Source organism: Trichoderma aggressivum (genome assembly GCF_033847375.1).
Source record: "Trichoderma aggressivum f. europaeum strain CBS 100526 chromosome Unknown scaffold_048, whole genome shotgun sequence".
NCBI lineage: Eukaryota > Fungi > Ascomycota > Sordariomycetes > Hypocreales > Hypocreaceae > Trichoderma > Trichoderma aggressivum.
Genome location: NW_026946414.1, coordinates 60,044 through 87,859, shown reverse-complemented (window position 1 = coordinate 87,859; position 27,816 = coordinate 60,044). Strand labels below are relative to the sequence as shown.

Below are 27,816 nucleotides of genomic sequence, written 5' to 3'. Positions count from 1 at the left end.
AACAATGATCTGTGTCGATCCGGCTCAGTTGTCTCACTCCGCTAAGCGCGGACCGTACCGGCTGAGACTCTGTCACCTCGATCGGTTGACAGTTGATCACTCGGATTTCACTCGATATACACCATCATCGTCTTTGTAAGAACTATAGGGTATTTATCTCTGAATAAGGCCACTATTCGTCGTTTAGGTCTTCACGAGGAACAACATTATTATATGCATGCAAATTGACTCAATGTCACTGTCGCTCACTTATAATTGCCGCTTTGCAGAATATGCAGATGAGTTGAACTGGGAGTTAGCTATCAGACTCAATAAAGACAAGTAATTCACTAGTGGAATATTGAGAGAGAAAAGAGGCTGACATCTACCCCATGTAACCCGCGTTTCATGTCTCTAGCTAAGTGCTTGCTTATGCCCACTTCGAAGAAGACCTTCTTGTTTTGTTCATGATCGTCCCCAAACTTCTGTTGACAATTATGCGATGTTACATAAAGCTAATCCAAAGAAATGCTGCGCTTGCGAATAGGTAGCCGTACACCTACTCATCTCTCTACTTTTTTTTGAACTGCCAAATTCGCCACCCTAGGATCGAGATCAAAACCGAAAGAAGAAGTTCTACACCGAGAGTATGAGTGAACAGAAGGGCGTGCAGGGGTAGAAATAGTCCAAGGCAGCAGGACATAGTGGCCACTTTAAGCATCTTTTACGCCCTTTCGTTAGCCTGATAGTACGAGAGTTGAGTACGCGTATTGCATCGAAATTTCACCGAGAAGGCCACCCTATGGGAGCTGGCAAGCATTGCTTTCTCCTGAATGACTTTGAGTTATTCGTAAAACAGAGTTGTTTTTCTCTCTCTCTTCTTTTTCAAGACTACTATGCAAGGTACACCTTCCACACCCTATGCACCCTTCACTCCTTTCGCACCCCTCGGCAGAAATATGCTCGAACGGTTACATTCATGGTTCATGTCTGCAACTATTCGCATAATACTACCCTGGAAGTTGTAAGCGGAGACAACGTTGTATTCCGAAAAAGCCCACAGAGTACATGAATTTCCTATGCTGGGGGCCTAGTAATCAGTAATTGTAAGATGCGTTCAAATGCGGATTGATTCCACGAGCTTTCGCATGGATGAAACTGGTCGAGCTCGGGGCCACCAGCCTGTCTCTCTGGGTTACTGCGGTTTGCGGTGTACTAAGAGTTCACATAGTAGGACGGGCTGCGAAGATACTCTGATCGTGTGGGTGCGCATCGGGTATCTTCTACATAGGCGAGACGGTGCTGCCGAATCATACGTATCATGTTTTATATAGATTTGTAGATGCGGCAAGACGTTCTTGATCATTAATATTAATGAAGTATAATAAGAGTAATGAAAGAGCTAATCAAGTATGGATATGTTAATCCTTTGTGAATACCTCTGCATCTTCCTTGATAACATCGCCATTTGATTGGCCCGGGAAGAACTCCCTTCTATCTTCCGTATACCCGCTAATGCACAATAGTCAGCAAACCATGAAGATGAAATAGGTTGTCGTTGGCTGTACTTACAAGATAACATCGATCTCATCCAAAGTCTTGCCCTTTGTTTCTGGCAGAAAGAAAAAGGCCCAAATGGTTGCGAGTAACATCCAAGAGGCGAAGAAGAACCAGGTACCATAGCCCAGGGAGGTGAAGATGTAGGGTAGAGCCTTGGTAATAACGAACTGGGTGAGCCTGTATACAAATATCAGTATTGATCAAGTTTTGTAATGGTCGAAATCGGTCTCACCATTGACAGAGCGCTGCCCATGTCCCGGAAAAGTTACGCAGGGCACCTGGGAAGATTTCGGCGGCAACAATCCAAGGTATACCGTTGAGGCCAAAAGACCAGCTATCAAAATCGAGTTAGCAGTCGGATACTTTCAATGCGGGCGGGTGCTCATGCTGCCATACAAGACCGAGTATATCATGATCATGCCAGTCGCAGCTTTGCCACCAGCCGCTGTGGATGGTGAGAGCTCATGTCCGGCTTTGATGATGTCGGCTGGGTGCCCGATTTTGACGTATGCACCAATGATCCAAAGGCAGAGCGAGCAAGCAATAGAGGAGAGAATGGTTGGATGTCGGCGACCCCATATATCGATCAAAAAGACGTAGAAGAGGATGGAAGCGATTGCTTTGACAAGACCGTAGATGCCAGTGTATAGAGAGACATCTTGGATCCCAAGTGAAGCGAAGAGCGTTGGTGAATAATAGTTGATGGCTGTTACGCAACACTTTGTAAGCTGACGATATCTCCATCAATTTCGAATGACTTACCTGCGGCTCCAGACATATTTTGTAGCGCAAAGGAGCAAAAGACCAGAATGATGCGGTTTCGCATTCCCTTCCTTGATAATTCGTAGAGGGCTCCGCGGAAGAGTGCCCACGACCCAGTTCCATATCTGCTCGCAATATTGGTTTCTTCAATCAGACGACCTCGGATCATTTGTATATCTTCTTTCAAGTCTGTGGCATGTTCATGTTAGCTAGCCTTCTTTGAAGTCGGCCGAGACGTATCTTACACTCATGGTCTCGAGAAAGATGACGAATTCCTTCCAGTGACTTGGTTCCATCTTCTGCTCGATCTTTTCGAAAGAGCCAAAGAGGGCTCTCGTGAAGAAATGCTCCTCCAATCAGTAGCATACCGCATGGAACGATTTGGATAGCCATAGGGATACGCCACGAAGCGGTTGAGGTTACATCCATGTTCTGGTTGATTCCATAGTTGATCCAAAAGCCAATTACAGATCCGATTTGATATGCGATTTCGAAGAGACCGGTGAGTATACCCCGGATAGAAGGAATCGAAAGCTCGGCAATGTAGCTTGGAACAGTCGCAGTAATTCCGCCACAAGCAAGACCGGTAAGAACTCGGCCAGCATCTTTACAACCAGAGTTAGCCACAGAAGGTTTACAGCACCATATAAGCCGAGTGAAATGCCATGGACGTACATATGTTGGCGAGTGAATGCGTAGCTGCAGTCATGACGATTGCGCCAACGAGGAATACAACGTTGGAGATGAACAATGCCCATTTTCGGCCTACCTTTTCCGTAACTATTCACCCATAATTAGCACACATGGGATACCACCTGTTGCTTTGAACATTCCTGAACTTACTAAAGAAGCAAAAAATGGCACCAAAAAAAGCTCCCGCCTGGAATGCAGACGTGATGTTACTGGAGATGCTGTTGGCATCGGCCGGCGAAATATTAAAGTCTTTTTTGAAACTGGCGCGAGCGATTGTCGTCCCAACGAATGCACCGTCATAGCCAAAGCTGTTTATCATTGCATTAGAACAGACCGCATGCGCTTTTCGTAATGCGGAAGACACTTACAGCAGAGAACCTGTCGCTATGATTGCAGCTTCGGTATACAGCCGCCAATTGTACACCTCTTTCGGCGTTGGCCGATCTTCAACGGCACGAAATCCACCCATGATGTTGAAGGCCTTTTACCTTGTCAACTATGTGAAGGACCTCGTAACACCAGACAGATACGCACCTATGTTAGTGATTATAAAGTTGGTCCGCGCAGGAATGAAATCCGAGGCCATTTAGCAATCAGCAAACTCGAAAGACAAACGGACAACTTCGTAAGATATATGAGAGTCTTGCGGTCTGACGTTCATCGCCTTCGCCTGCTTGCCATCGGATCTGGCGAGAAGATGGTGGGGTCTTCGCCAACTAGCAAAAAAGAATACGGGCTATTGCTGTCGAACCATTTCCACGATACCCCAGCTTTTCACTGAGTAGCGTCGTGCGGGGAAATATGCGGAGGCGACAATTCAGATCAGATTCTTCTTCGAAGGAAGGAGAGTACAAGGGAAAAGATCCAGCTCGGGTCACAAGTGACCTCCCAGGTTTGTCGGCAAAGACTGAACCATTTCAAGCCTTCTTTGTCTTAGAACGGGAGCAAACGTGGGTTTGCCGACAGTTTATTGCTGGTGGCGCTACGCCATGGCGAAGGAGGTGGCAAATGTGAGGCCAATGAGACGACGAGCTGTTTGGGGGGCTGGGCAGTAAGCGACGTATCCGATATCCGAGCCGATCGGCTGTCCCTTTGAAGTCGACACGACCAAGAAGTTGAGTCCATGAGTCCTGGCTTGAAGAAACAGAGGATTTGCGGTCGCAAACTGACGCCCGTGATTGTGACTATCGGCGTCAGATATGGTCCGATATATCGTCAAGGGTGTGTCATCAGCTCGGCTTAACATACTGGAGATTTTACAAGTGTATACGACATCGAGTTATGTGACCGCATGGCGCAGAAACACGCTTATCGCTTTTTATACCACAGTATTCTTAGTCTCATATGCCAAAGTAGAGTTTAGACTCAAGTCCATAGAGACGATTGGGGCATGCACTCATAAACATGATATTGTTGTCTTCCGATATGATTTAGCTTTACAAATTGCTGTTAAAGGACTCTTCTTATATGTCATATTGTCAAGCCCAACGCCAAAGATCAGTTCTCATGATGCTGTCGCTTTCATGTCGAGCCCTTGGCAATGCTTCTCTCAGTTGCTTCCAGAGCGCCAACCACGCCAACAATCCATTCTTGCTGTGTAGCATTGTCATACTTTGGGTATGGTCGCCGACAGTGACAGCTTTCTTGGGGATAGCCACGCAACCTTGCTACCACCCACTTCGTTCCGTTGATACCGCCCTTGGCAAAGCCCCATTCCATCTTTGCGAGCTCCAACTGCAGTGCCGTGGCCTCTTTCACTTTGCCCGCTACAAACAGATCATAAATTTGTATACATGTCTTTGAAGTTTGTAAACTCATTGTGTCAGCAATGCTCACTCCTGGGTGGCAAAACATCGTTGCATCAAACTCACCTTGGGGTACAGATTTGCAATTCCGGTAATGGCGCCTGTACTGCCGACAGATAGCGCTGGAACGAGCCAGTCACTTTGACCAGCAAGAGCACTGAATTTGTCGGGACCGTATGTAGCAGCAATGCGAGACACCTTGGCAATTCCACCGCACGTCAGCTTTACTCCGACGATATTCTTATGCTTAGCAAGGCGATCCAGCATCTCGGAGTCGACATCAAGTCCGGCAACAACATTGGGATAGTTGTATATCAAGATGGGAATCGGGCTTGCATCAGCTGCCTGCACATTGTGCGTCAGTATCGACTTCGTAACTCGGAATAAAACAAAGGTTCCTCATACCTCTTCGAAGAATGCAACTATGCTGTCTTTATTCATCGCAAAATGAAAATAGCTGGGTACAAGTACCAAGGCAAAATCGGCACCAGCTTCTTTTGCCGCCTTTAATTCTGCAATGACATCTCGTGTGCACTGTCCGGAACATCCTACAGTGATTGCGATGTCTGGTCTTCCAGCCTGAGTGGCGATGCGACGTGTCATTGTGAGAAGTTTGATCTTTTCATCCTGAGTCAATGTCACAGCTTCACCATTCGTTCCCGCAATGACAACTAGATTAAATTCGCGTCAGCTACTGTTGCTGTGCTACCAGGAAACGTGTAAAAGCGCTGACCGCCATGAAGACCAGAAGTGATGACAAAGTTCAAATGTCTCTCTTGTAAATCCCAGTCAATTTCTTGGGAGTCGTCGTTGCCGAACCAGGTTAAGCTGGGCACATGAATACCAGGCGGAAACGGCCTGACTGCTTGCAAAGAGCCCATTATTTCTGCTATGAGGAAGAGATCGAAAGTTTCTGATGTTTTGCTTCAATGGTGTGTTGTGTTGTTTCGAGGAATTCAAGGCGGCAAGATTTCTTGAAGAAGGCTGTTACTTAATGCTCAGGGATACCGTTCAGAGTCTTATATATCACTCCGTCGAATTAGATAGTGACGGGATTGAAAACCTGGTGAAGCCTATATCGGACTTCCTAGAAACTGTATTAGACCCCGAATGTGGTAGCCAGACACGAAAAAGTCTCCCCGCGTCTGGGTGACTGATCGCATCACCTTATTCGTGCTTCAATCGACGCGATGGGCGTGGGGTTGTCTTGCCGACGACTCTTAATTCCCGACATTGCCGACCCGAGCGGACACACACCATTGATACTCTGTGCTTGATTGATCACAAGATTGCAAAACAGGAGTTAAAGACCGCATGCATCACGGATCGGATGTCAGCACGAGACTTTGATGCTTCTTGGCGAGCTTGGACTTCTTCAAGGACTTGCGCCGTGATTCTTGCGTTCCCCGCGACGCCCTCCATCCTCACAATCTGAGCTCGAATCCACGCCTTTTCATCTTGATCCTGCTCTTCTACGCCCAGCATCAAGAGAGGCCAGAGCATATTTACCGGAAGCGAGTCATCGGGAGCGAGATCAGACGAGATTTGGTGCGCCAGCTTGCGGATTTGACCAAGGGCATCGGCTGCTTCTTTGGTCAATGGCAGGTGCTTGTAAGCAACGCGATGAAGATGGACTTTGCTGGCGTAGTAGTTGGACAAGTACGTGCGAAAAGCTCTCGTAATGGTGAAAGCCAGGTGCGCCGAGATGTGAGGCTCCGACAACTTTCCCGCGACGGCGTAGTCCATGAGTGGTGGACGCTGATCGTACAATGATCGGAGGTCGGCAGCTATGGAAGCGCCAATGTTCATGACTTCTATCTCGTCTTCGACAGTTCCTCTTGATCGATGCCAGGGATCAATCTTTGAGATGCGCCCCATGAAGCTTTGTACCTTTTGGAAAAAGACGATGCCGGGTTGGTAGAGGACTTGGAACAAAACGTCCTCAATGTCGTCACTGGAAGCATCCTGGCTTCTCGCAATTTCATCCGTCTCAGCATCAAAGCTCGCAGGAGAGGCATCTACAAGCTCGATTTCGTCATCTTTTGACAGAAATAATCCCTCCCCACCGGCCGACACTGCCCTGGCATCCAATAGCCGGATCCAAAGAAGGACCTGCTTTTCAACATGGGAGAATGAGGCTTTATTCCCCTTCTGGAATATTGTGTACGCCTGTTTGAGATAACGATGTGCCGTGTCGAGCCTGCTTTCTATGATCCCAACGTAACTCAAGAAAAATAGAGCGGCAAGGAGGCATTCACGAGCCAGGCTATGTTCATTGAATGAATCTGGATCTTGAGCCTCGACTTCCATGGTGGCTTCTTCGCAGTGGTTTTGGTCGGCAAAGGCCCAGGACATGTTGCTGCGACAGAGAAGAGTATTTGAGAATGCCAAGATAGAACAGCGTAGGACGCGAGAGCTTTTCGACATTGTGACAAGACCTTGACGGATTGAGAACCACTTCCTCTGAGACTCAACTCCGGCAAGAATAGGCGGGGTGGCGGACTTGGCGAAGAACTCCATTAGCCTCTCACTTGTAGCAGATGCGCTCTGATCTAGACTCTGGTCCCCATTCTCTTGAATTGTTGCAGTATCAGAGTATGAATTCATGATGAGGGGATCCATATGCCTGTTTATATATGCGGTGGGCTCCTATGGAAAGCGTGAGTATCAGAGTTTTCTCTCGGGCTTTTGTTCGCCGTCAACGACAGGTAGAAGGAATAGATGGGCTAGTATTAGCAAATTGGATGAACGGTACTTACTATAGCATTCGTGCTAATCGCAATGGTGGTTGCCATATCTGGGCTTTCCTGTTGCCAAAGACTGCTGCCCGGATCCCACATAAAGCTAGCATAGTCAAACACTTCGTCCATGGCCTGCAGCGTTCGTAAACCAGACGTAGTTGGCGATCTGTCGGTAGACGGAGATAGAGTCAGTTGGTTACTGGATGTACCGCTCTCGCCATTTGCATCCTGCCGTTGCTTCGACAACGCAGGGGCGTGATGTGGTCGCCATTTGCACTCCAAGTTTAGTCGCTCGCAATGAGAACATCGTGGGCGCTGCTCATCGCACTTTACTTTGCGACGCCTGTGTATTCACTACCTATCAGCAAAGAGTCCTGAAGCACACTGTACAGTCAGTTGTGGTGTGAGTGAAAGGAAGCCTCACTTGCAGGTCAAACACCCGCACCGTGACCTGTTGTAGCGCCTCGTGGGCCCAGCGCGTTGTGGAGAGATGGCGTTCATGATGCCATCATGTGTAGGAAGTAGCAGAGTATATCGGGATAATCTGACTAAGGACACAGTTAACGCACACAAAAGATGTTTAAAGATGTGGCCTTTCGAGCCATTGGACCAAGTGTGCCTTTGATGAGGCGACACAGCCTAGTGTGGTAGCTGAAGGAAGAGTTGGAGAAATCATGCACCCCAGAGTGAGTTGTCGGGCAAATGAGGTTAGCGTGTCAAGCAGGCGAACTAGGGGTCTTTGATGCTATTAAACCGTCATGTGACGCACATTATATTCTACGGTACCTAGGTAAGTTGGAATAGCAGATGCTCCGTAGTCTAGAAATAGTTGGGTTGTTCATTCTAGAATCTAATAGTCACAAGTTTCACAAAAGGTTTGTATATATATATATATATATATATATATGGAGGCGAGATGCGTAAACATTGCCAACTACTTTTCTACCTGTGGGAACCTGTAGCCATCAGATTCACAGTCTTGCAGCTGTCTTGCATTTCTAGAGAAGAGCATTTTCGATACCAGCCGCTACCAGACCCGGATACACACGACAGACTAAAGGCCCGGATACAGGACCGGATACACTAATAAAAGCAGACACAGCATCTCCGGGAGGTAAGCAACAGAGACAGTACGTATAAGACAGACTTACTGTACTACGTTGCCAGCTGTTCTACACGCTTATTTAGAAGGCAATTCTTGTTGATAGCCTGCTTATTATCCACGCATGGAAATTGTGTCGTGAAGCAAAGTTTTGGTTAGCTGTAAGCACTTATTCACGTATGCCAACAATTGCGCTTCTGAGCTGCGATGGCATCACGTTTAATTCAAGCTTGGGCAATATTGTTTCTCATCACATACTCGAAGCTCAAATAGATTTTCAAAGTTATGATCTAATAGTACCTATAGTTGTAATAATCACAATTGCATTCCATTACCCCTTGTGGAAACACTGCGCAGCAGTCTCACATAGTGTGCACCTATTAGCATATTTGTTTTCGCTCATCTATAACCAACCTCTCGTATGAGATTGTAAATAATTCATCGCTCAATTCAAAACCGATGCATGATTCAACTCAATCGCCGGTGTCGGCTCTTATTCACCCTTCTCCGGAAACGCCGCGTCATTAATAATGGCGGTTTGGTCAACTCATTCTTGCCCCGCCACCTGATTACCCGATTAGGAAACCTGTGATGCTGTAAGGCCGTCGTTTCAGGCATTCAATCCATGAGCAAATCTGTATTTAAGTCGCGACAATTCTGGCTTTCCGAGGAAAAGATTTCTCTCTCAGACTCATCAGCATTTCCAACAATCATCAACAACCATCCAATTTGACAATTGAATCAAAGATCCCGCATCAAAAAAAAGGTTCAATTCACTTCTTTTACAACTACCTTTTACCTTGTCGCTGCCTGAATTCTCAACTTCAAGGCCTCGCTGCCGTCTTTGCTGTGAGTGTCCGCTTACGTCATCGCTCCGTGCCCATCTCTAACATGCTCAACTTCCACCGCTTCAGACATATATATCTTCTATACCATAAGACTATATCTCAAATAACATTTGATTGTTATTACATACACTCATCAGAATGTCGGCAACTCAAATTCAACAGAACGGCTGGACCTCCGTGCCATTGGACCCAAGCAAGCTCTTTAACGGCGAGCCATACAAGAATGTCCCAGGACCACTTCTCGTCGCCGACATCAAATTCCCCAATGATGATCACATCGTCGCCAAAGTCCAAAGCTATGCCAAAGACAAGCTACCTATCGAAACTTTCAATCACAGCATGAGAGTGTTTTATTTCGGTATGAAAGCTCAAGTTGCCCAACAAGTCTGTCTGCATAACTAACAGCCTTTACATAGCCAGCGCTATTATTAAACAACAATTTCCCGAGCATGCCGACGCATTTTCTCCCTCGACTCTTGCTCTAGTTTCCCTCTTACATGACATTGGCACCGCTGAGGAAAACCTGGCTGCCACCAACATGTCATTTGAGTTTTATGGAGGATTCAAAGCCCTCAACCTCCTTTTGAAGCTTGGAGCCTCCAAAGACCAGGCCGAGGCTATTGCCGAGACCATTATTCGTCACCAAGATCTTGGCACAGTCGGCAACATTACGTTCCTGGGCCAAGTTATCCAGCTAGCCACTATCTATGATAACGCCAGCAACCACCCATATGTCCAAAACATTACGGAAATTATTCACAACGACACTCTGAAGGATGTCGTCAAGGCCTTCCCTCGCATGCAGTGGCTTGGATGCTTTGCGAAAACAATTGACCGAGAGGAGGCGCTCAAGCCGTGGTGCCATAGCACTCATATTCCCGGCTTTTCCAAGGTGATTCTCAACAACAGCTTTATGCAACAATATGAGTAAGAGCCAGATGTCTATTCTTTTGCGGCGATGTAGTCTCGACAGAACCCATGTATCATTGGAGCTCAAGAGACGGAGAAATTACGTGTGTGATATTTTATCCCTGCACACTCCTTGTCATATAAAATTTGCATTGGACATTCTTGACGTGTTTGGGGTAACCGCCCTCTTTCACTCACTCAGAAATAGATACAAAGAATACAAAGAACGCATCTGAACTGAGTTTTATAAACTCGTTAATTATTAATTGTTGAAACTATGCAGAGAAATGTTTTCTAAGCAATAACCTCTCATTCTGCAATCTGCGCCGGCTTTCCATCCCATGCTCGCTTCAACAGCTCTCTGACTGTGTCTCTCTCAATCGGTCTAGGGCTCCAGAATGGCTTTCGTAGCAGCGTTTCGATTGCCAATTCAATATCTTCTGCTTTCAATCCAAGATCCTTGAGGCCATAAGTAATCCCCAGCTTAGATGACAGTTTGTTCAGGCCATTGACAGCATCCCCATCGCTATCCGGGATGTTTTCTGCCAATTCTTTCATAACACCGGGGATACTGGGGGCTAGATATGCGAGCGCATGAGGTAAAATAATGGCATGCGTTTCGGCGTGAGGCAGATTAAAAGTGCCTCCAAGGACATGACAGAGTTTGTGATGCAATGATACACTGGCTCCGGCAAGGCATTTGCCGCAAAGCCAAGCACCAAGCAAGGCATCTGAGCGAGCGGTGATATCGTTGGGATTTTGCATTATTTGGGGCAGCGATGTAGCCAAGGTCTGTATGCCTTTGATGGCGAACGTGCTAGTAATCGGGTTCGCATCTGGAGCATATAATGCCTCGACTATATGTTGTAATTGCGTCAGAGATTGCGGGTATAGCTTCATGTTGTTGATGTCCACATACCAGCGTGGGCCATGGCATTGAGGCCACTCGTTGCACTTATGTTTGTGGGCAGTGTCAACGTCAACTTGACATCGTAGATGACTACTGCGGGTATTGCCTTGCGATCAACGTGAGTGACTTTTACCCTATTTTCCGTCTGGCCCACGATCGGCGTCATTTCACTGCCTGCGTATGTAGTCGGAATACAGATATGAGGCAACCCGGTCCGAACAAACAATGCTTTACCGAGACCGACAGCACTGCCACCGCCAATGGACACAAAACAGTCGGCATCGACAGATGTGGAGTGCTTCAAGGCCTCTTCAGTGACCTCTTTGGGCGTGTGCATTGTGACTCGCGTGAATGAGCCAGCGATCTGGCCACTCAAAAGTTTGGCGACATCGTCCACGTAGGATGCCTTGCTGGGCGTTGTGAGGATGAGTGGTTTGGAACAGCCAAGTTTGGAGAGCTCGGAGGGGAGCTTGGAAAGGCTGTCTTGTCCAAAGAGGACTCTTTGATTGCTTTCGTTGTACTCATAAGAAGCCATTTTGGGGTGAGCTTGATATATGATAACGGTCAATATGAATAACAAGTAAATGTAGTCTGTGAAAGAGCCAATGGTCAACAACAGAGAGAGGCATCTGCACATATATGTATCTGTGCCGGGATGGTGATATGTCAGCTTAAAGCCAAAAACGTAAATCTCTGTGGCTCAAAGGCTTTAGCGCAAGTATCTTTTCGGGGTGACCAAGCCATGACAGAGGTTAAACATGATGCGTATTCAAGCATTTCCTTGTCATGAATCAGCACTTAGTAAGGTCTGATGCCGGCCCACCAGGCTCATTCATTGTAGGAGAGATACATACATAACTAGGCATTTCATTTACAGGGTGATTCAATGGCTGGGTTTTCCTGTCACTGGGATCTTCATCGAGTGTGAAGCAAATCGCACACGGAGTGTCTAATTGAACTTGGCCTTTAAAGAAGGAAAATTACCATAAATGACATGCCCAGCTACAGGGTAGCGAATAGGATCAAATATGTGGCAAGCAAAGTGTATGTGGTCACGTGCCGCCCATTGGCCTTGAGCCATCTGTCCGCCTGCCCGAACTCAGTATTACTTCATGTTCTTATGGCTCTCAATAATTCACCAAAAGAAACGGAAAATCTCGTCGAGACTCTAAAGACTCTAGAAGACGGCTCTCCAGGCAGGGCGTGTGCCGGGTCGAGCTGCCCAATGCCTGCAAATGTCTTCACAAGTCACTCCCACCGTTCCCACAGCCCGAGAAGGCGAGCAAACCAAACAGCCGAGACGCAGAGCCTGCAACGAGTGCAAGCAGCAAAAAGTATAAGATTTTTCTGATTATTCCCATCTTCTGATTCTGTATTTCATGTATCACCAGCAAGCTCACAGTCTTTGTAGCTTCGATGTGATTTGGTGGCCGGCGATGGCGCCCCAAGTACGTGCTCTCGGTGTCAGAGACTGAATCTTGCATGCAAAGTAGACAATGACTTCCGAAGGACACGGAAGAGAAGGCAAGTGTGTCTCGAAAATGGGAAACGTCTAGTTTTCTGAGGGAAACAAGAGTTGTCTAACATTGATCTCACTCATATCTAGGAAATCCTTTGAGCTGGAGAATGAAGTCAGAGAGCTTAGACGCCAATTAGCCACTCGCGAAGCTGGCAATGCTGCGCTCGAATGGCCAATCCTTACTCCAGCAGCTCCTTGTTAGTATATCCAGCCTTTTTCACGGATACGTCACTGTTTACTGCTGGTCGACCATGAGAAACTAACATGATGTCCTGCTTGACGCGTCTTAGCCGAGGCGCGCGTTAGTGAGGCAGCTGTATCATCGGTATCCGGGGCGTCTGGCCTATCGCCGGATCCAAAAGAAAGCTCTCGTGTTCCGGGACTGACTACACAGCCCGTCATTGACCAACCTCAGGCGCCGCGGAGATCGATCATCACCATTCCAAGGGCCAGGAAGCTGGGCAATGTTGAGCTCTCTGTCGAAGAGATTGACGAGTTGTATCTCATGTGAGGGAGAAGTGCTGCCGTTACTTGGCTGAGAACACAAACTGACATTAAACGCAGTTACATCCTTCACTATCACCCATATTTACCCTTTTTGGACCCAAGCACCTCGCTTCATGAATACTACGAGTCGTCTGAGCTGCTTTTCTGGTCCATCATATCTGTCGCCGCCCGGAGGCTACAAAGCCATCCCACACTACTGCCCAAGCTCGCGAGAAGCGTTACCGACTATCTATGGAAAACTCTTCGCTCTATTCCATATTCACTCCGAGCAGTGCAAAGCCTCGTGATTCTCTGTACATGGCCTTTTCCGACAAGCAGCAGCACTGCAGATCCGACGTATATGCTAGCAGGCATGATGGTGCAGATTGGAACGCAAATGGGGCTACATCGCGCCCTCAACGCGGAGGACTTTGTCAAGGTTCCTCTGCATCTCAGCGTGTATGAATACTCCGAATGGGTAAAGACGTGGGAAGCTTGCAATATTGTCGCGCAAAGGTGAGGCTCCAATTCTCATCACTTCACTTTCGTCCCTACACATCTAACGCTCTCATAGCGTGAGTGTCGGATGCGGCCTGCCAGCTACGATACAAATGCACGACTGGTCCCTCACGGTTGCACCCGAGTCAACAATGTCGTCGCCTCACGATATTGCTCTGAGATGGCATCTTCGCATCGAGCAGTTTCGATACAGAGTGTCTCAAGCACTGACGTCCAATGCTCTCGACCCTGCCGGATTCATGTCAGCTCGTGAGCGGCTATCGCTGTACCGACTTCTCAACGCGTCTCTCGTGGACTTGGAGCGCGAGGCAATCAATATGACGCGTAATGGATTTCGCCCCCTCTCAAGCCCGCCAAGTATGCTAATGATTGTGCAGCCATAACTCGTTACTATCTCGCCGCCGCCCGCCTTCATCTCCACTCATTCTACCTCTTTGACGAGTCTAGTGTCGATGGATACTCCGATCGCATCGTTGTATTATACCAAACTGCTTACTCAATGATAGAGCAGTGCCTCGAGATGGATAACCAGGAAAGCGGATTCTTCCATTACTGCCCATTCTTCTGCTACCAGGTATTTGTGTCTGCGGCCTTTATCATTCTCAAGGTGATGATGAATGGGTATTTCGAAAAGCTACTGGATATCGAAGCCGGAAAAAGACTGCTCGATGCCGCCATATCGTCACTGAGAAAGATGTCGGTTGCGAACAACGATCTCCCGGGCCGTCTCAGCGATGTCATTGGCTTCTTTTGTACTCTGCCGGATCCTCGAGTCATTAGCGGTGACTCCGTTGATGACTTGCGCCTGCGTGTTCGAAATCGCCTTAGCATGAGCATCGTTTACGACTCGCTTTGGGAATGGAGGAAACATTTCCAATCTGACGGTGGCGATAATGAAAACTCTGAAGAAATACAAGATAAGTTGATGATGCCCGAATTACGCCCGCTTCCGCTGACATTAAATGCACAGCCGCTATTTAGTTCCGAAGACGTGCAAGATGCCATGATGTTTGACCATTTGAGTAGCCTTGCAGATGGATTCAACTTGGGATGGCAGGGCTGATGATAACTTCTAATGCACCACAGATGCAAAATTCACAGATGAGGTCGAGCGTGTGCCGTAGTAAAAACGTGGCAATCATCGTGATACGCATACTCGCTTCTATTTTCCGCGATATCTATGGACACAAAACTTGTCAAATATCAACTAAAATTACACCTTTTCGTACAGCTGCCCTCCAGCTGCAACATCTACCGCAGTCGCCTCCTTCAAGCCTACAACTGTGAAGAGCTTCTTGGGGGTAAAAGTCGGATCAATGTCAGTGACGCCAGTCTCCTTGATTCGCAGGTATGTGCTGCGTATGGCTTCATACGCTGGGGCAAGGGCCGCAAAGGGGTAGATGATGATTCTGAAGCCAAGCTCCTTGGCTTCAGCCACTGTCCAGGACGGTGTAGCTCCATTCTCAACCATGTTCAGGAGAACTGGGGTTGGTGCAAGCGAACGGCACACCTCTCGCGCTTCTTCCTTGGTGGTCACGCCCTCGAGGAATGCAACATCAGCACCAGCAGCGGCTGCGGCCTTCAGCCTACGGATGGCCTCTTCGAAGCCATGCGTCTGAAGAGCGTCTGTTCGGGCAATGATGACAATGTCAGACGCCAGCTTGTCCCGGGCGGCAGCGGCAGCACTGATGCGCTGCTCAAAGACGTCAACGCTAACGACTTCTTTGCCCCCGAGGTGCCCACAGCGCTTGGTCTGAATCTGATCCTCAATGTGAAGACCCGCGACACCACTGCGGTGGTATTGCGCCACCGTGCGAGCAACCATGTTGGGCCCGCCGTAGCCCGTGTCAGCGTCAGCAATCAGAGGGATGCGGGGGTTCAGATTCGCAATCATCTCGGCGTGCTCTCTCATGTCATTGAGCGAGGCAAAGCCCAAGTCTGGTTGTCCAAGCTTTGAAGCACATGTTCCGGCGCCCGTCTAGGTGCAGCATTAGCATCATGGGGGGGGGGGGGGGGGGGGGGAAAAAAAATATAAAACGGGGGAAAAAAAAAACAATTTAAACCCCAAAAAAAAAAAAAAAAACGTACGTACGGGGGGGGGGGGGGGGGGGGGGGGGGGGCGGGGCCGCCCCCCCCTCAAATCATGTCCATCGGGGGGAACAGCTTACCATGTAGAGGCCCTCAAATCCAACTTCCAGAGCAATTCTGGCACTGAAGCCATCATAGACACCCGGCATGACAATCAATTCATCGCTTTCTGTGAGCATCTTTCGGAGCCGAGTTGCTGCGGGAGTCGGGGTGGCGGCATGTCCATTGTGCCCGTTTGAATTTCCGTTTGTGTAAGTCATTTTGGCGGTTTTGGCGAAAGCGAGGTGTTGAATGGAAGGAGATGAAAGGACTGTTTGAAAGACTTGCTGTTGGAAACTTTTTGATCCAAATCTGAAAGTTTTCGTCCAGTTTTATACATCTCCAGAGTCCGAGTGATCATCAGATTTACAGTTCATCATTTGAGGAGACAATCGCTCGCCGGACGGACGGCCGACCGGCGTTTCTTCTCCGATCGGCCAGCTGACGATGCCGATCGGCGTCTCTGTTGCTGAGCGCCAGACAAAAGATCGCCCCCTATTTCCTCACCAGCGGTCTACCCCAGGTTTTCCTTGATTTTAGGTCCGACAAAGTTTAATCGCTGGGGTAATATCTGGGGTCCCCGCGTCCATGGTCTGCCGGTCCGGGTTACAACTCTGCACCGCTGCTCGTCACCTTGTGAGTGTAAGCCTGGAAAGTATATATTCCCATGATGCATCGACTGCTTTTCTTTCAGTCTTGATGTCTTCTCTTGGTCCTTAGCGCCTCTCCCACAGGCACCATTCATGCTGCCAATGCAAATACTTTGAACATTTTTAACTCAACTCGCTCGTTCAAGATACTTCACCATGAGCTCAGACACAGTCTCCAAGAGTGATGTGGCTGCTACTCCGGTGAAGGAGAATGCATCTGGTCACGAGCACTTGGAGACAATGCCTGACATTAGCACTGAAAAGGGCGGTCTTGCTCAAGAGGAACCCCTTGAGACACCAGAATGGCGGGCGCGCGAAAAGAGATTGGTCCGTAAACTCGATATGACCCTGCTGCCGGTAGTATGGGTCTTATACTTATTTAACTACTTGGACCGAAACAACATCTCGTATGACCCCTTTGGAGATGTAACTTGTGGAATTACGTGCTGACATAGAACCTTAGTCAAGCTAGATTGAACACCTTTGAGAGGGACCTCGGATTAACCGGCGACGATTTCAATACAGCTGTATCCATCTTGAATGTTGGGTCAGTCCATACCCTGAGCATTTGCCTCTTTGGCCATCATTGTCTAATGAAGAGATAGATATATGCTTGCCCAGCTCCCGTCCAATATGCTCATCACGCGTATCAGGCCCAGCATTTACCTGCCTGCCTGTGTCGCCGTCTGGTCATGCGTGTCAGCCGCCACAGCAGCCGTAACGAGCTATGGAGGCCTGGTTACGGTTCGCTTCTTTCTCGGAATTGTGGAAGCTCCCTTCTTCCCAGGCGTGAGTTTCCAACTGACCCTTTTATAAGCAACGAGTATGCTGACGTCTGCCTACCGAAAAAGGCCTTCTATCTCTTGTCTTGCTGGTACACAAGAAAAGAGCTGGCCCTACGCACTGCCGTCTTATACTCTGGCCTTGTTCTTGCAACCGCGTTTTCGGGCTTGATTGCAGCCGGTGTATTCTCTGGCCTTGATGGAACTAGAAACATCGCAGGCTGGCAGTGGCTCTTCATCATTGATGGCTCGGGCAGTTTCTTTGCCGCTCTGATTGCCTTCTTCCTTCTTCCTGACTACATTGAATCCAAAACCGGCAGTGGCAGGTGGCTCTTTTCCGAGGAGGAACGGGAGCTGGCTGCGAAGAGAATGGCTCTCGACCGTGTATCGCTTCCCGAGGCAGACCGATCTGTTTGGTATGGCGTGCGTTTGGCACTTAGGGACTACCGAACGTGGATATTTGTAAGTTCTTCCATACCGCGCATCTATCGTCCGTGGCTCACACATACCGTGCTTCCAGACACTCCTCCTATGTTCCAACCATACAGCCTACGGATTCAACTACTTCTTCCCCACCATCGTAAGCGGCTTCCACATCGGCTCTCAGACCATCACGCTCGTCCTCACGGCACCCCCCTACCTTTTCGGTGCCGCGGTCTCGTTTGCAGTTGCCTACTCGAGTGACCGTCACAACGAACGAAGCTATCACATCTCGATCCCGATGGCCGTTGCAGCTGTAGGTTTCATCATCTCCACAGCGACGCTAAACATTGGAGCTCGCTACTTTGCGTCTTTCCTCTACTGCTCCGGCGCCTTTGCGGCTAATGCCATGGTATACTCGTGGGCAGCCAGTACGCTTAACCAGACGCCTGAAAAGCGGGCTGCTGCGACGGCTATCATCAACCTGCTTGCCCAGCTGGGTAACATTTGGAGCCCGTACTTTTTCCGTCCGCAAGATGAACCTCGGTATGCGCTCGCCATGATACTCATGATGGTGTTTTCTTTTATTAGTATTGGGTGTTCTTCGTTGCTGAAGATCTTGCTGCGGAGGGAGAATGTCAAGCTACAAAGGGAGGCGGATATCTCTGGGCAGAGGGTCACATTGTATACATTATAACATCGCCTTGGTATCATGGTTCATAGGATTTATGACGAGTTATGTATTCTTGTTACTCTAGCCGTAAGCTGATGATGTTTATCCTAGCATGGAGGAAGAATCCAACAAGAGTGACCATATCGAGCGAACGCCCCAGTTTCCGCTGCCAACGTGCCTGATCCTCCAAATATGTGCGGTCTTCCTGAATCAGCTCATCAAGTGTGCTTTTGTAAGGGAACGACTGTTCAGGCAGCACTCGAATTCCACTGTATAATATATTAGATCCCCAGACGGAATGGGGCTACCATTACCACTTGGATAGCTAACTGAACCTCAGCTCGCGTGCTTGAACCATTCCGAAGTAGATCATTCGGGCTGCAGCGTCCGACTCCGACTCAGATGGCATAGTCAAGCGAGATAGGCTCCAATCTCTGTATGTTTGGCGTATAATGTAATGATTCCACTTCCAAGTGCGTAGCCTCGCACGGCCAACATGTGCCAACGAGACGAGCGCCCTAGGCTGTAGTTCTGCGAAGCCGTTTCTGGGAGATAAATTGGCATGCCGGCCAATAATTTCAACAAGGCCTGTTTGTCGTGACCAATTCATCTGTACAAGGTGATGAAAGTCTTGTGAGTTTCTAGTAAAAAAAAGGTGGTACTCTTTGAGTGATTGCATCCAAGAGATATGCTGGGCTTGTGGAGAGTTCCATTCCTGACGCAGGGCTTGCTGGTTCTCGAATTCAGGCACGTACTCCTCCTCTGATCTCTTTATTTTGCCCTGTTGCATCAGGCGCTCGACCCATGCCCACGCTGTAAGGAGTAACGGCCTGACGCCATGGTGGACGGTTACCATTTCGCCAACGACCCAAGTTTGCGAGGTGAACGAGGTGCTCTTCGGCTTGGGCTCCTTGTCGAATGTGACTTGCGCGTTTCTCCAGGCCCAGTGCATACAAAATGGTGTCAGAATCATTTCGTAAAAGAATAAGCAGGCCTGGCGGTTCTCGAGCATATGCATCCGGAGGCTAGGAATCTGTCGCCGTAGAACACGCCGCATCCTGTCTCTCTTGATGCTGTTTGAGCAAGGCCGGTTTTCCCAGAAGGGCTTATTTGGACCCTTGCCGCTCTTTGCCCATGGATCACTGAAATGTAGGCGAAGTGATCGTTTTCTTTGAGCTTGTACGAGATCTAAAACAGCACAAACATCGAACACCTTGGCGCGCAGTATCAGCAATGAGATGAGATGGTCCCCTTTCTTGGGGGCCTGGAAGTCGATGAATATTTCCTTTGGGTGAAAATAGCGGACCGGCTCCGCAAGAATGTCGTCCAGACTTTCAACTCTCCAAGATATTTCTCGGCCCCGGTGCAGTAGGACGGAGAACTTGAGCCAGGACTGGGAGGAACACTAAGGCTCCACGGTGATGGTCAGTCGATTCACATCGATAGATTTGCCACAGGCACATGGCAGGTATGGCCAACACTGGCAAGAAAGGCCTGCTCCAGGGACGAGTGTCAAGATATCAGCTCGGATGAGGCGGCTTGTGCGAAGCAGTTGAGTATAGCTGTCGGTTTGACCAACTTGAGACCATATCATGCACCTCAGCTCCGAGGAGAGTTGCTGAATATTATGACATGGTTCCATCAGATCTTTGATTTAGGTGGTTTCCGTGCCAGAAGGCGGGTCGTTGATGCTGAAAAGAAAAAGATTTGCGTATGAATAGTAGAGAAAAAAGAGAATACAGAAGGACTGGAATGGGAGTAGCAGTTTAATATATGAAATAGTTCTCCCCAAGTCCAGCACAAGAAGTTTTCTATTTGCGGCATCACTCTGTGACCTGAGATTCCAGCCAGCAAATTCAGAGCAGTGGAGAAATTTTCCAAACGGCTACTGGGTATACATAAATAGATTGGCTGGGACTGAAGGCTTATTTGCGTTTTCACATATGCAAGAGAGGAGGGGGCGAATTTGCAGAGGTGGTTGGCCGTGCCTTACAAATCTAAACCACCCTAGGTATTGTATGAGATTATCATTGGCCGTGCATGCCAGATATAGAAAGAAATTCATTGTGGTATGATTTTAAGTGGCTTTTTAAGTTTCACAGAGAGAGCTTTGAGTAAAGGTTGTGTACTTTATACTTTGCAATTCCCATCGGGACAGTACTACCTACCTAGGTAGTAGTGGGAAAGATTACTATACCTTTCTGGTCTTGGAATTCAGCCATCCTCCTCTATGTCTTTCTTTATGCAGAAGTATTGCTCATTCGTCCATCTTCAACTTGATAGATCAGATTAGCATGGTATATGTAAGTGAAAGCATGCAGCGCTTCTTTGAAAAGGGACAACTATTTGGACATTGCAGATACGTACTGACGAGTATAATTCTTCCAACGACGTGATGTGAGAGAAGATACATATACATGTATTGTGTACCTCAGATATTGTCGATTGAGAGAATGAAGGCATTGGCAAAGCTCGACATTGTGAATGATTTACTTGATAAAGACCGAGTTTTTGTGGATGAGAGGCGACAAGATCTGTAGAGTAGGATATATGGAAGTTAGTATATCCCGGCAGAGATGAAGTAACTAGGTTTGGCGATTACTGTAACGGTATTAACCACAAGGATGTGAGCGCCCGGCGTGGTTCTCTGTTCGTGATCGATGTAAGACTTCCAGGATCCATGGACCGTGGGCTTTGGGCCTGGGATACCGGATCTAGCCGGACTGTTGAAGTGCCATGTAAAGACGTTGGGTGTCAAACAATCTACTGGCTTACATATCCCGAGAGTTGAAGATGGGCTATCTACAACTATCCATCGGCTGGGTATCAGGAATCAACCAACCAGTGACGCATCACGCTGTCAAATACGAGTACGCGGAACCTCGGATACAGTCCAGCGACGAGTGAGAGGGAAGAGAGACGAATATTTTACATCATCATCATCATCAGCAGCATCTTCAATTTCTCTTATGCGACCTGAGACATTGAAATGTACGTACCTACTAACCGTCGCGACGCCTACATGCAGTCACCTGACGCGGCTCGTCAAATCACAATCCATCTTCTGCCTTCTCCCCCTCTTCTACCTTGAATTTTTTTTTAATTCATCCAACAAACATTCTCTCATCACCATCATCTCGTCACAAAAGCGAGCGAGTCTTTGTTTAATCCGTTAAATCAAGTCTATTAACGTTGCAATGCCTCCTCCTCTCTATTTTCCGTGGTTTCTAGTCTATCGTCGCGCATCAAAGGCAAACCCGGTCCATCTCACGAGAAATAACTCCAAAGGCCGTCCAAAGGCCGACCTGACCCGATCCTCTATCCGAGTTTTACCGCCATTTTCTCTCTGAAATACCCAACCTGCCGAGCCGATCAATTTCCAACAGCGGTCATTCATTCATCACAATCATTGCGCCCACTTGAGAGCGCCAGGCGCCGAGTCGTCGGCAACCACGTACTTGCACTTGGTGAAGTTGGTCCACAGCTGTCCAATAAAGGATCGCTCGTCGCGGTAGTACAGATCGCCGAGCACAGGCTTGATAGCCTCGGTGGCCTCTCCAGCATAGTAAAAGGGAATGCGCCTGAGGGGAAAAGAATGTCAGTTGCTTGCGCAGCTTTAAAGTGAAAGAAGGTTTGATTGCTAACTTACGGGAAAAGGTGGTGAACAACGTGGTGCTCAATGATGCAGTGAAACAGGTGGCGGCCAACAAAGCCAAACTCTCTGTCGACAGTGGCCAGGGCTCCCTTGACAAAGGTCCAATTCTCGGCCGCATAGTGAGGCACCTCCATGTGGGTGTGGTGGAGGTAGGTGATGGCGACTAAAAGCTCGTTAGCAATGCCGTTCGGCATGGAGAGGAGGCTTCAAATCAAGGACAAAAGACAAAAGACGTACTCAGCCAGTGGTGAACCCAAAAGTAGGGCTGGGCATAGGCCAGCAGCACGGTGCTCGTTCCCACGACGCCAGCGAGCTTGTACAGGGCGAAAAAGGTCAAGCAGAGGCCGACGTCGGACAGCGCAATCCAGGGAGCCTCGCTGCGGCGGAACACGGCGCTGTTGGGCGAGAAGTGGCTCTTGCCGAACATGGTGTTTGCGCTCTTCTGGAGGCTGCCTCTGCCGGACGAGATGTTGAACATGAGGTACACCTGCCAGGCAAAGAGCTGGTGAGACATGAGGGTGATGAACTGGTAGGCGGGCGTGTCCTCGAGCATCTCCAGCGAAGCCATTGCGCGCTTGAGATAGTCGACCTTGGTCCTCGGAACAAAGGCCATGTCCTTGTCCATGTGGCCGGTGAACATGTGGTGGCGGTGGTGGGAGAACTTCCAAGAGTAGTAGGGCACCAGCAGCGCAGAGTGGGAGAAGAAGCCGACGACGTGGTTGAGCCAGCCGTGCTTGGAGAAGGCGCCGTGTCCGGCCTCGTGCCCCAGGATCCAGAGACCGGTGCAGACCAGGCCCTGGACGAAGCCGTACACGATCCAGGCAATGGTCCGGAGGGTGGAATCGGGAATGGTGGGAATGTACGTGATGGCAGCCCAGCCAAGAGCTCCAATCATGGCAACATCGCGCACCAGGTAGCCCATGGAGATGGCCACGGACGGCTCGAAGCAGTGCTTGGGAATGGCAGCCCGGATGGTGTTGATGTCGGGAAACCGACTCTCACCCTCGGGCAGCGTGCTACATACAACTGGGGGGTCAGCACGGGACACGACGACGAGATATTTTCTGGCGGATTGAGTGAGGCTCGGACTGACATTGAGGCCACGGCGCCTCCGCGCTTGGTCACTGTCGTGGTGGTAGCCATCTTTGAGGGGAACAAGGCAAGCCAACTGGTTACCTGTGCTCAACGGGAGAGAATTGGGATTGCTGATGCTTAGTCTTGATCCAGAGAGCCGTCAAGTTTCTTTTTAAACCCACCCGGAACCCAGCTTAAGGCATGAAGAAGGGAAAAGGGTGATCCATAGTCAGGCACGGCATCAAATTTTCCACTCCCCTTAGCTCTCTTCGATCCATATTTTCTTTCTGTGGTGGTCCCTTATCTGGCTCTATCTCTGTTGGGTGGCGGTAACAGGCGTGACTCGCGTCTCTAGCGGCGGCTTCGCTGGCGGGCCAGGTACCTTGTGCTAACGGCTGGCTGCAAGACAGCTCTGCCCAAGAAACCCGCCCCGTTTCTGGCGCCCAGACCGCTTGCGACTGTTGCCAAAAAGTGAGCTAATTATAATCTGAAATGAGATCTCTGGCCAAGCGAGCCCTTGCTGTCCTTTACCGCCAGAGAGCAGGGGTGCGTGGTTGGCCAGCGGGGGAGCCTCAAAACGACGAGATCAACAATTCTGAGTCCACTAACGCTGCACGTGCCAATGGCCCAAGGGCCTTTTGGGGGCGTTTCTAGGGGCCTATTGTCTGTCTTGGGGGGATCAAAGGGGATTGAATCCATCCATCAATTGACGAATTTTCAAGGGGCGCCGCTGCGCATTAGTACGGGGGGACTTGTACACGTATTGTTGAGTTCCAAACGGCCGTTGTGGGGGTTTGTTCAAGGACCCCTGGGTTTAGTCCGCTTTCGGCCTGGACCCTTTTAGGGCTCAATCGGAATCAGGGACTAGTCTGCCTGGGGGGCAAACTCGCACAATAACAATCGCCTTGATGTGAATTTGCAACCCATCTCATCACATACGACCATACAGTAGGTAGTGGACGTGGCGCACACATTCTTGCAGGAGTTATAACATTGGTGATATTCTCATAACCTAAGCTTTTTATACCTTACCCCCTCCCAGTATAAGGCTAATTAATATACCTATTAGTCTCAAGGCCTAATAGTTGCTTTAGGTTATTAGCTTAATAAGCTGTCCCTACCTATGGTTCACATACATAAGTTAGAAATTGTCAGAGCCAAGTGACGGACCTGACATTAAGGCCTCGAAAACGCACTAACCTCGCAGCGGGGCTCAGCGTTCACGTTATAATATTACTCTAACCGCGCTAGAAAGGCATAGGCTAAGGGCTACGCAGCCTTTAGTATAATAGTAAATATTATATAATAACTATATGTTTTATAAAATTATAAAAAGTTAAAAATAAATATAATTACTTTTATATACTTATTTTATATATTTAATATAAAGCTTTTATAAACTTACTTTTATATTTTTTTATTTTTTTTTACTAATTTAACTTTTAATAAATTTATTTTTTTAATTTATAAAAAGTAAAAAAATTATTAAAAATAAGAATAATTATTAATAATATTTATATATATAAATTATATTTTAATAATTATAAAATTATAATTTTATAAACTTAATAAATAATATAATTATAAATATTATTATAAGTTATTTTATAAATTAATATTATAATATTATTACTAAGGAAACCCCTTAATATAACTTCTTTATTAAAAAAAAAAACCCTTAATTTAAATTTATATAAGTTTTTTTTATTTAATAAATTATAAAAATATATTATTATTATAGTAAAATTATAAAAAAAAAAAAAAAAATTTAATATTTTTAAATAATTAAAAATAAAAAAAACCTTATTTTTAATTTTAACTTCTTAAGGCCTAAGGTTAAAGTAAAGCTAAAGTAAACTTATTTTAATATATAAAAAAAAGTTTAAATATTAATTTTAAAATTTAAAAGTAAAAATTAAATAAAGTTTTAAATATACTTTATATACTTAAGTAATTAATTTAAACTTAAAAAAAAGTAATTTATTAAAAACTTTTATAAAATTTAATATATTAATAATTATTTTAAAAAAAATATAAAATAATAATAAACTTTTTTTTAAAATAAAAAATATTAATATTTTTTTAATAATTTAATATATAATTAATATATAAAGTAATATAAAAATAATATTAATAATAAAATTACTTATATACTTAATATAATTATATTATTAAATAATATTAATTAAAATAAAAGTAAATTATTTTAAGCTTTTTTAAAAAAGTTTAAAATAATTTTTAGTAAAATTTTAAATAGCTTTTTAAATAACTTTTATATTTCTTAATTTATTAATAAATACTTTACTCTTTTATATAAAAGTATTTTTAATATTAAACTTTTTATAACTTAATTAAATTTTTATAATATAAAAAAATAAGCTAAAGTAGTAAATTATAATAATAAATTATAAAACTTTAAAAATTATAATTAAAAAAAAAATAAAAAAATAATAACTTTTAAAAATTATAAAAAAATAATTAATAAAAAAGTAATATTAATAAAACTATTATACTTTAAAAAAGTATTTTTATAAAGTTAAATATATTAAAAAATAAATTTACTTTAAGGCTAATTTACTAAAAATATAATAAATTATATTTTAAAAATATATATATTATACTTAATTATAAAAAATATAATAATAAATATTATATAATAAAATATTATAATAATTTTATTAATAATAAAAGCCTAAGCTTTAAAGTTAACTTTATTCCTACTTTAAGAAAAGTATAAAATTATACTAAAGTTACTTTTTTATTACTTAAATTTATTATTAATATTAAAAACTATAGCTTAATTATAAAAAAATATTTAAAAGTAAAAATAAAAAATAAATAAATAAAAGTAACTTTTATATTAAATTTTAATAGTAATATTAATATAATATAATAGTAATTTATATTATTTAATTAAATTTTATTTTATAAAACTAAACTTTATTTATTTAATAAAGAAAAAGTAAGTAATATATAAGGTATTATAATAAAGTTATATAAAATAATTAATAATTAAAGAATAATAAAATAATTTTAAATTCCCTTTTTTATTATAGTAAATATAAATAATAATATTTTTTTAAGTAAATTATAATATAATATAATTAATTTAAATATTTATTATTTATTAAAATAATAATATTATTAATTTTTAAAAAAAAACTTTAAAATTATAATATTTTATAAATAAATATATAAATAAAATAAAAAAATAAAAATAAAAATAATTTTAATATAAAGTATTAAAAAAATAAACTTAAAAAAAAAATATATAAAATACCTCTTTTACTTATATATTAAAAACTAAATATTAAAAAATTATAATAAAAAAAAAGTAAAAAAATTACCCTTTAAGTATTTAAACTATATAAAGATTTTTAATAAAAATATAATTATAAAACTTATACCCCTTAATAATTTAATATATATTATTAATATTAAACTTAATATAATACTATTATCTCTCCTGGGTACAGAGGATAAACTGCCTAAGAGCTAAGATTAGAATAATTATTATTAAACCTTTGTTTAGTAGCTATTGGCTAGTAGTAGCCCAGCTGATCTACGTTTTCTCTTTCGTGGTTAGTTTAGGTTGCCCTCTTCTGCCTTGTTTATTCTTTAGGCTCTAGCAGACCTTCTCTACGGCGCTAATAGTATTAGGATTATAAGTTTTTGCAGTAGTAGCTATTATCTTAGTAGTAGTTGCCGTTGGTTTTTTATTGCCTTTAGCTATTGTGGCTGTTTGTGACTTCGGTTGGCTGTTGACTTGTCTTGTAGTTGTTGCAAGGGTTTGTTGCTTTTGTATAGGGTGCGTTGTCTCGTCGGGTGGTCTTTTGCGTTGCGTACGCAATCTATTTGCAAGGATTATCGCTGCCTTTTATAACCTGACGGAACGATCAGCCTATCTGGTCTAGTTGAGTTATTAAACTATAAGTTGCGGGCTTGAAGCTTGCGTTGTGCTTGAACCTTGTTGTTCGGGCCTTTTTGCGTATTTTGAGTTTGGTCTTGAACCTTGATTAGCGGTTATACTTTGTGGCCTGAATCTTCGAGGTTTGACTTAGTTAGCTGTGGCCAATCAGGTTGAGCTATGGATTAATTCTGGATTTTGAACCAAAGGCTGGGGCGTAGCCTTCCTCTGACCTAGCTGTTGCAGCTTTACTAAACCTCTTGATAATAAATATAACCTTTATAATACTATTATAAAGCTTTATTTATTTTTTTATAAATAATAAACTTAAAGTTTTAAAGAAGTATTTATAAAAAGTAAAAAAAAAAAGCTAAATTTAAAAGTTTAATAATTTAATAAAAATATTAATATTTTTTATACTAAAGAAAAAAAAAAACTATATTTTTATATTAATTATTATATATTAAACTAAATAATTTATAAAAATTAAGTACTTTTACTATTAATTTATAAAATCTTAAATTACTTAAAAAAAGTAAAAGTATATATAAAGCTTAACTTTAAAAATATATATTATTAAATTTATATTTATTAAAAAAATAAGTAAAAAATAATATTTTAATATTACTATAGGTGTCACGCGGGTTTCAGAAAAACAAGGTTATTAAGGTAAAAAGCTTAATATTTTACTAATA

General features: G+C 44.8%; 9 protein-coding genes across 9 annotated transcripts; 3 read left to right on the top strand and 6 right to left on the bottom strand.

Annotated features, from left to right (window-relative positions):
* Positions 1 to 1,400: 1,400 nt before the first annotated feature.
* Positions 1,401 to 3,463, bottom strand: Triagg1_9026 (uncharacterized protein; the record flags this gene model as incomplete). Its single annotated transcript, XM_062903938.1, has 9 exons — positions 1,401 to 1,491; positions 1,552 to 1,716; positions 1,772 to 1,873; positions 1,936 to 2,245; positions 2,302 to 2,490; positions 2,547 to 2,906; positions 2,977 to 3,081; positions 3,145 to 3,302; positions 3,363 to 3,463. 9 exons carry the CDS (start codon positions 3,461 to 3,463, stop codon positions 1,401 to 1,403), a joined length of 1,581 nt encoding a protein of 526 aa, XP_062751970.1.
* A 1,052-nt stretch (positions 3,464 to 4,515) lies between these two features.
* On the bottom strand, positions 4,516 to 5,680 carry Triagg1_9025 (uncharacterized protein; the record flags this gene model as incomplete). Its single annotated transcript, XM_062903937.1, has 4 exons — positions 4,516 to 4,791; positions 4,866 to 5,144; positions 5,205 to 5,470; positions 5,533 to 5,680. The coding sequence occupies 4 exons, from the start codon at positions 5,678 to 5,680 to the stop codon at positions 4,516 to 4,518; spliced, it is 969 nt and encodes a 322-aa protein (XP_062751969.1).
* Positions 5,681 to 6,080: 400 nt separating this feature from the next.
* On the bottom strand, positions 6,081 to 7,811 carry Triagg1_9024 (transcriptional regulator family: Fungal Specific TF; the record flags this gene model as incomplete). Its single annotated transcript, XM_062903936.1, has 3 exons — positions 6,081 to 7,448; positions 7,559 to 7,706; positions 7,750 to 7,811. 3 exons carry the CDS (start codon positions 7,809 to 7,811, stop codon positions 6,081 to 6,083), a joined length of 1,578 nt encoding a protein of 525 aa, XP_062751968.1.
* Positions 7,812 to 9,628: 1,817 nt separating this feature from the next.
* On the top strand, positions 9,629 to 10,421 carry Triagg1_9023 (uncharacterized protein; the record flags this gene model as incomplete). The annotated part of the gene is made up of 2 exons (XM_062903935.1): positions 9,629 to 9,848; positions 9,907 to 10,421. The coding sequence occupies 2 exons, from the start codon at positions 9,629 to 9,631 to the stop codon at positions 10,419 to 10,421; spliced, it is 735 nt and encodes a 244-aa protein (XP_062751967.1).
* Positions 10,422 to 10,708: 287 nt separating this feature from the next.
* Positions 10,709 to 11,844, bottom strand: Triagg1_9022 (uncharacterized protein; the record flags this gene model as incomplete). The annotated part of the gene is made up of 2 exons (XM_062903934.1): positions 10,709 to 11,256; positions 11,319 to 11,844. The coding sequence occupies 2 exons, from the start codon at positions 11,842 to 11,844 to the stop codon at positions 10,709 to 10,711; spliced, it is 1,074 nt and encodes a 357-aa protein (XP_062751966.1).
* Positions 11,845 to 12,805: 961 nt separating this feature from the next.
* On the top strand, positions 12,806 to 14,957 carry Triagg1_9021 (transcriptional regulator family: Fungal Specific TF; the record flags this gene model as incomplete). Its single annotated transcript, XM_062903933.1, has 7 exons — positions 12,806 to 12,837; positions 12,916 to 13,025; positions 13,119 to 13,335; positions 13,393 to 13,830; positions 13,889 to 14,157; positions 14,211 to 14,855; positions 14,920 to 14,957. 7 exons carry the CDS (start codon positions 12,806 to 12,808, stop codon positions 14,955 to 14,957), a joined length of 1,749 nt encoding a protein of 582 aa, XP_062751965.1.
* Positions 14,958 to 15,046: 89 nt separating this feature from the next.
* On the bottom strand, positions 15,047 to 16,181 carry Triagg1_9020 (uncharacterized protein; the record flags this gene model as incomplete). Its single annotated transcript, XM_062903932.1, has 2 exons — positions 15,047 to 15,811; positions 16,002 to 16,181. 2 exons carry the CDS (start codon positions 16,179 to 16,181, stop codon positions 15,047 to 15,049), a joined length of 945 nt encoding a protein of 314 aa, XP_062751964.1.
* A 585-nt stretch (positions 16,182 to 16,766) lies between these two features.
* Positions 16,767 to 18,814, top strand: Triagg1_9019 (uncharacterized protein; the record flags this gene model as incomplete). The annotated part of the gene is made up of 7 exons (XM_062903931.1): positions 16,767 to 17,017; positions 17,074 to 17,157; positions 17,216 to 17,399; positions 17,462 to 17,854; positions 17,913 to 18,358; positions 18,597 to 18,717; positions 18,779 to 18,814. 7 exons carry the CDS (start codon positions 16,767 to 16,769, stop codon positions 18,812 to 18,814), a joined length of 1,515 nt encoding a protein of 504 aa, XP_062751963.1.
* Positions 18,815 to 21,891: 3,077 nt separating this feature from the next.
* Triagg1_9018 (uncharacterized protein) lies at positions 21,892 to 23,283 on the bottom strand (the record flags this gene model as incomplete). The annotated part of the gene is made up of 4 exons (XM_062903930.1): positions 21,892 to 22,066; positions 22,135 to 22,303; positions 22,378 to 23,156; positions 23,234 to 23,283. 4 exons carry the CDS (start codon positions 23,281 to 23,283, stop codon positions 21,892 to 21,894), a joined length of 1,173 nt encoding a protein of 390 aa, XP_062751962.1.
* Between the last annotated feature and the right edge of the window lie 4,533 nt (positions 23,284 to 27,816).